At 30.0% G+C, this 7099-nt stretch overlaps 1 protein-coding gene across 1 annotated transcript; it reads left to right on the top strand.

The window, feature by feature from the left end:
• Window positions 1–887: 887 nt before the first annotated feature.
• LOC130974078 (omega-3 fatty acid desaturase, chloroplastic-like) lies at window positions 888–4201 on the top strand. The gene is made up of 8 exons (XM_057898828.1): window positions 888–1835; window positions 2024–2113; window positions 2279–2345; window positions 2642–2734; window positions 2843–3028; window positions 3144–3224; window positions 3560–3697; window positions 3798–4201. The coding sequence occupies exons 1-8, from the start codon at window positions 1294–1296 to the stop codon at window positions 3966–3968; spliced, it is 1368 nt and encodes a 455-aa protein (XP_057754811.1). The 5' UTR covers window positions 888–1293; the 3' UTR covers window positions 3969–4201.
• Window positions 4202–7099: the final 2898 nt, after the last annotated feature.

The following is a 7099-nucleotide window of genomic DNA, read 5'->3' as shown; positions in this document are numbered from 1 at the left end:
GTTTACTTCTGTTAAACGTTGTCATTGTGAAGTTATTGTTGAATTAGTTCTAAATTTTTTGAAAAATTTGTTGTCAATGATATATTTAATGCAAATTAAAAATTTATGGAATAAAATAAAAACAAAATAAAATTTAGAGATATTTTTAAAATTTTTTACAAATTTTAAAGATAAAAATATATTTTATAAAAAAACTAACTATTTATTGTTAAAAATTAATAGTAGGAATAAAAATAGGAGTTTAATTTTGATACATTGATAGTGTAAAACGTTTTATATAGTCGTGCAATCATCACATCCGTTCTTTTGAACGATCATTCACACACGATCAATGTGAAAGATAATTATTTTTAATGATATGACATTACGTTACGTAATTAAATGCTCGTGTAAAACTACTTTACACTGTGAGTGCATCAAAATTTAAAAATAAAACTTATTTTAAACAATGCATTTATTGAAACAAAAAAACTTATTTTTTGAAATTTTTTGGAAAATTTAAGAAAGACATAATTTATCTTTTAATAATAAATAGTAAGTTGAAAATTTGCACTTTAAGATACTCAATCCAAAAAACATAAAATTTTCTATTTTTATAATGCATTTATTAGAAAGAAAAAACACTTTAGAAATTTCTAAAAATAAATAAACTTAACAAACAATCCTTTCATATAAGACCTTAAATTCTTTTTCCAAAACAAATCTGAAAAGAAGAAAAAAGAATTGATGTTCCAATTCTGTGATGGGTCAAAAACACGGCACAAGGGAACAGAAGAATTCATTCAATTCCACAGTTGAGAGAATCAGTACAGACTCTAGGGTAAACACGCATTGGTTTGTTGGTCTCTTTTGAACACAACACACACACAACTTAAAAATTCATTAAAATAATAATAATAATAATAATAATCGTAATATGACCAAATTGCAGCCTCAACATTTCGTACGCATCTCCCACCTTCACCTTCATATAAATATTAAGTCCCACATTCAACTTTGAAAGCCAGAATTGCAAACCCTCTTGATTCCTCTTCTTCAAAGTTTTTTCATCGCTGCAAAGGGGTGAAAAAGCTTGTGTTTTTGTTTTTGTCGTTGCTAACAAAGGGGTTACGTTTGATTTGATCTGAAATTTCCTCAATTATTATTGGTTTTATAATGATATATATTCTCTGATTAAATTATTTAACAGTATTCTCTGGCACTCTTAATTGCCTCGGGTTGCATATCTTCTGTTTGATTTATTGCCTTTTCTGTCCCTTTTGAATCTAAGGCTCCAATTATTTTGGGTCTCTAATGGCAACTTGGGTTTTATCAGAATGTGGCTTAAAGCCTCTTCCACCAACATTCCCTAGACCCAAAACTGGTATTGTTTATTCTAACTCTAACCCTTCAAAGGTTAGATTTTTAAGCACAAAAAACAATGGTGTTTCTTTTTCAGATCCAAAGTTTCAATCCAGAAGAAGCTTTACAAATTCTAGCTTCAGGGATAGAAACTTTGGGTTAAAGGTTAGTGCCCCTTTGAGGGTTACCCCTATTGAAGAAGAGGAAGTGAAGAAAGATGTGAAAATCAATGGTGGTGGTGTTGAGAATGAAGTTGGTGAATTTGACCCTGGAGCACCACCACCATTCAATTTGGCTGATATTAGGGCAGCAATACCAAAGCATTGTTGGGTGAAAGATCCATGGAAGTCAATGAGCTATGTAGCCAGGGATGTGATTGTTGTTCTTGGATTGGCTGCTGGTGCTGCTTACCTCAACAGCTGGCTTGTTTGGCCTCTTTATTGGGCTGCTCAGGGGACCATGTTCTGGGCACTTTTTGTTCTTGGCCATGATTGGTAACTAACTACTAATCACAATTTTTTGGTTCATTCTACTTTGGTTTTTGTTTTTCACTATTTCTGTTCTTGTTCATCTTGTTGTATTAACTTTGTGTTTTTGTCTTTTTGGGTTGCTGAATTTGCCTTTAAAATTGGGTCTTCATGTATGCTTAATTGTTTGTTTTTTGGATTTTATCTTTTTCCAGTGGTCATGGAAGCTTTTCAAACAATCACAAACTAAACAGTGTTGTTGGACACCTGCTACATTCTTCAATTCTAGTTCCTTATCATGGGTGGTATGCTCCAAATTGTTAAGCTTCTAGTTTTTTTTTTTTTTAGTTTTTTGTTAGATTTTTTATTTGTTTTATGCTATCCTTTTTCTTTTATACTTTTTTTTGGGGTTTTGACTATAGTTTTAAAAAATAACTTTGAAACTCATATTTGTATTAATGATCACACAGGAGAATCAGTCACAGGACTCATCATCAAAATCATGGCCATGTTGAAAATGATGAATCTTGGCACCCGGTAAGATGATAATTACTACTATTCTAGTCTTTTTGGTCCCATTTGGTAATTGTCTCAATCCGTAATTTGAGATAGAAATAGAAAAACAATAGATACCGAGAAATACAAATTAGCTGAAGGAGACAAATAAAAAAAATGGATAAATACAATTTTTCTATCTTATCTCTGAATTCGAAATCTCAGTGTTTCTATATTTTTTTCTCTAATCAGACAAGGCCTTTTAAGTTATTCTATTGACAATTTCATTTTTTCCAAGCATATTTTCTAACACGAGAAAATATTGTCAAAATTTGCAGTTATCTGAGAAAATCTTTAGGAGCCTTGACACCATGACTCGGACTTTAAGATTTACTGTTCCTTTTCCACTGCTTGCATATCCTGTGTACCTTGTAAGTTCCCAGTACCTACAAATCTTGACCATTATTTGTTTATGGTTGACTCTTTATTGTTATGGTTAGATATTTGACTTTGACAAATTTTGTGGTCATTGATTTCAGTTTAGTAGGAGTCCAGGGAAGACTGGTTCTCACTTCCATCCTGATAGTGACTTGTTTATTCCAAGTGAAAGAAACGATGTTATCACATCTACAGCTTGTTGGTCTGCAATGGTTGCAATTCTTGTAGGATTGGGTTTTCTAATGGGTCCAATTCCATTGCTTAAGCTTTATGGGGTACCTTATCTTGTAAGTTCTCATTCATTTCCTTGTGGATTTGACTATTCTTTGGTTTTTACTTTTTACTATTTTGTATCAATCATCAAGCATTAATTGCTTATTTGACTTTTGGTGTGAATTTCAGATCTTTGTTATGTGGTTGGATCTTGTTACATACTTGCATCATCATGGCCATGAAGACAAACTACCGTGGTATCGCGGAAAGGTAGATATATTGATAGGAAAAATATCTATGCCTGGGACATAATTTCTCTTTCAGTGGAGACTTGCATACAGTTTATCTTTATGTGAAATTGATAGTTGAAAACCATTAGATGATTTTACATGTTTGAATAAATTGTTATCTAATGATTTTCAACTATCAACTTTACATAAAAACGTAAGTTTCCACCTTCTCTTTGTTTTCTGTCTGCCCGATATATTAAGACAATAGAGAGTAGAGACGGATGATTTTGACTGTCTTTGTATTTTGTGTCTCGGGTTAGTTCACATTGGACAAATTTCAAAGTCTAACATTAATTTTTCAATTTCATTGAATAGGAATGGAGCTATCTCAGGGGCGGTCTTACTACTCTTGATCGCGACTATGGTTGGATCAACAACATCCACCATGACATTGGAACCCATGTCATTCATCACCTTTTCCCTCAGATCCCACACTATCACTTAATCGAAGCCGTAAGTATTTTGTATTTTGCCACGGATAATCCATTCTAATCTGTAATTTCAGGGTAATTAAGTTATAATATAATGTTGTTTTTATTTCCTTTGCTTGCAGACTGAGGCGGCAAAACCAGTGCTTGGAAAATATTACAAGGAACCAAAGAAATCTGCTCTGCTTCCATTTCACCTCATTGGAGACTTAGTGAGAAGTTTAAGGAGAGATCATTATGTCAGTGATACTGGTGAAGTTGTTTACTACCAAACAGACTCTGATCTCACTGATTGAAATTGAAGATCTTGATTTTTTTTTAAATACATAGAATTGTTTGATTATCACTTCCTACTACTAATAAGTGGTAACTAGATTGTAGATTTCACTTATCCTTCTTGAAAAGTGGAAGTGTTTGTAAATTGATTTATTCTTCAGGAAGTGATAACTTGGTGGAATTAATTTTTTTTTTTGGTGACAGTTGGTGGAATTAATTGAAACCCCCCCCCCCCTTTTTTTTCTCTTCTAAATGCAGCAATTATAATTATTTTTGATAAATAGAATTCTCATGCTTGAATTTATGTTAGTTTTCTGTTTATAGTTTGTTTTATTATATTCATGAAGACACAATTTACAGTTTAAGTTACAATGTCGTTACATATTTTACCAAGATGTAAATTTATTCCAATTCTTGTGTAATGTGTTGTGATTTTTAAGAGGGAGTTTAGTTTAGGTATTCCCTAATTGGACATGTTTTTTTTGTCATGGTTTATTTTATAGTCCTTAATATTCCACGTTTTGATCAGATCAGATTATGATTATGATGGATAACTGCCATGAAAATCATGTGATGACAGAGGGTATTTGTCTTTTATTCTTTGTACATTTTTTGATTGGTAGTGCCTAATGCAAACAAATGGGTTGGGATTGTATATGAACTTATGAAGCCGAGGTGATAAGAAAGTATTTATATATTTTTTTCAAAAAAATAATTTTTATTAAAAATTTTATTTTGATAGAAAATTTCGAAAGTACTTTTTCTAATGAAGAATTCATTTAAAATCTTTTTACATTTTTGTTTCTTAAAATGCACTCATGTTGCTAGTTTGGAATAAAGAACTTTTTGTATTTGTTTGATAAGAGTATTTCTTTCAAGAAAAATTTTATCTAAATACTCTAAGGATTTTATAAAGGTATCTTTTTAAAAAAAATGGAAATTACTTTTTCTTCAATAAAAAAAACTCAATCCAGTCATACTCATATTTTTGTGAGACATGGATTCATTGCATCACTTAATTGGTTTCATAATAAACCAATTTAGTTTCGTAGAATGATTAGACACCTCATATGTAGTTCAATTAGACGGAGAGTATAGCATATGCTAACTTAAGAATTTGGCTCGTGTTCTGGTTTGGATTGCTAAATTCGAAAGAAAAGTTTTGTCATCCTCTTAAAAAATATTCTAACTTATGAAATACGAACACTTTTTTTATTTGTAGTATATTTTAGATATGACACTTATCGACACTCGTCTGATATGTATGTATTTTGTTTAATTGTATCTTAATAAAAAATAAAAAATCTTTCTCCGGACACACTTAAACATACCTAAATACCATCACGTATTAGCGTATCCAATCTTATTTTTAATATGTATTCTTGAAATAAGTTTTAAAATAGTATATATTATTAATTATTAAAACAAAAATATTTTAAATACTTTATATAATTTAAAAAAATATTAAAAAAAATTATTTTATATTTTAATATTAATATTAATAAAATATCAAAATATCATCACAATTTATCTACAAAATATTTTATATTTTATATATATTCTGTCTCTGTGTCTTATAAGAATTTAAATTCACGTATCCGCATATTTCGTATTGTATCTTGTCGTGTTCCGTATTTATATCAATATCCATGCATTATAGATTCTAGCCAATTTAACTCGTGCAAAGATTCGCTGCCTCTACGATAAAATAAAATTGTGGTTCCAAATAATAATAATAATAATAATAGTTTAACTAACATGTGTCTTTAAGTCATATAATAAATTTATTATTAATAATTTTAAATTTTTTAAATAAATATAAAATAAATATATTAAAAATTTAAATTTTTTTGTATTTTTAATAAACATATTTTTAATTTATAATCTTAATATATATTCTTAAAGTAGAAGATAGATAAACCCTAATAATAATAACCTTATCCTCGTTGGTCTTATGCTAATCCTGAACATTACAATTACTAAAATAGTCCAAGCACAACAAAATAATGATAAACAGTATAGCAATAAACAATAACAAAATGTACAAAAAAAAAAAAAGAAGAATGAATGTGAAGTGTATATCTCAAGTATCTTAGGCACTCCCCACTTATTTATTTTCTCTCTCCACTAAGTTTGTTACGTAATTAACTATGCTATTCTGTCAAGGAATATTCATCTACAACACATCCAATTCATGTTTCATAGTCTTTCGTCCATACTGGTTGCCTCCTCTCTCTCTTTACTCATATTCTCCTCAATTGGATCACCTTCGCAACAGAACCATTTCATATCACTATCTAGATTTTCGATATATGATTGAAGATTTTTCAATTTTCATATATTCATTCAGACTAAAAATGTGATACTTTAATAACGTTGACACAATTAATTTCAAACTCATTAAATGTTGGTATCATTATTTTCCAGATCATTTTGCCTTCTAATTTGTTTTCCATCTATGAGTATACTTTATATGTGGGTCCCACAGGGTGGTGCTGGCTATATACTGGAAATAGATCTTTTTCATTTTTTTTGTTATTAAAGAGAATAAAATGTAATCTCCTACCTTTAATTCTACAAGTGAGATCAAAAATAAATGAGAGAGAGAATGTAATGAAAGGTAAAATCTTCCACTGGATATCATCCAGTTTTTTTTTTTTACTGGAGAGAATCCACTCCCATTTTTAATGATATAAGATGACATCTAATGATATAGAGTTAATCATTTTTTTATAGTTAAGTGTTGGTTAGATTTCAACAAAAATGCTGGCTCTCTAAACTTTTTCTTTATATATAGTATGCACGGAATCCTTGATTGAGGATTTTAACTTCCTTCTAATAAATAAGTAAGTTTAAGGGTTAAGTATGATTTTGGTCCCTAACGTAGGGGCCAAAAATCGATTTCGTCCCTCGGCTTTTTTTCGCTTCAAAAAGGTCCCTGAGGTTCCGGTTTGTTTAAAAATCGTCCTTTTTACCAATTATATTTTTTTTATTACCAAATTATCCTTTATTAAAAAAATTATAAAATAAAATAAATATAAAATAAACAAAAAAAGAAAAAAAGAAAGAAAGGGGGATAGGATACAGAAGGGGGGGGGGGGAGAAAGAAAGAAAAAGAGGGGGGAGGGGGAGGGGGGGGGGGGGGGGGGGC

Source organism: Arachis stenosperma, chromosome 4 (genome assembly GCF_014773155.1).
Source record: "Arachis stenosperma cultivar V10309 chromosome 4, arast.V10309.gnm1.PFL2, whole genome shotgun sequence".
Taxonomy (NCBI): domain Eukaryota; kingdom Viridiplantae; phylum Streptophyta; class Magnoliopsida; order Fabales; family Fabaceae; genus Arachis; species Arachis stenosperma.
Note: the sequence above shows the minus strand (reverse complement) of the source record. Positions and strands in the feature narration are given on the sequence as shown.

Bases quoted from the DNA above. Each gene is read 5' to 3' on its own strand.
- LOC130974078 (XM_057898828.1), top strand. From the start codon at position 1,294: ATGGCAACTTGGGTTTTATCAGAATGTGGCTTAAAGCCTCTTCCACCA. The intron at 2,735-2,842 runs GTAAGTTCCCAG...CATTGATTTCAG, and splicing joins TTGCATATCCTGTGTACCTT to TTTAGTAGGAGTCCAGGGAA. The intron at 3,225-3,559 runs GTAGATATATTG...TTCATTGAATAG, and splicing joins TACCGTGGTATCGCGGAAAG to GAATGGAGCTATCTCAGGGG.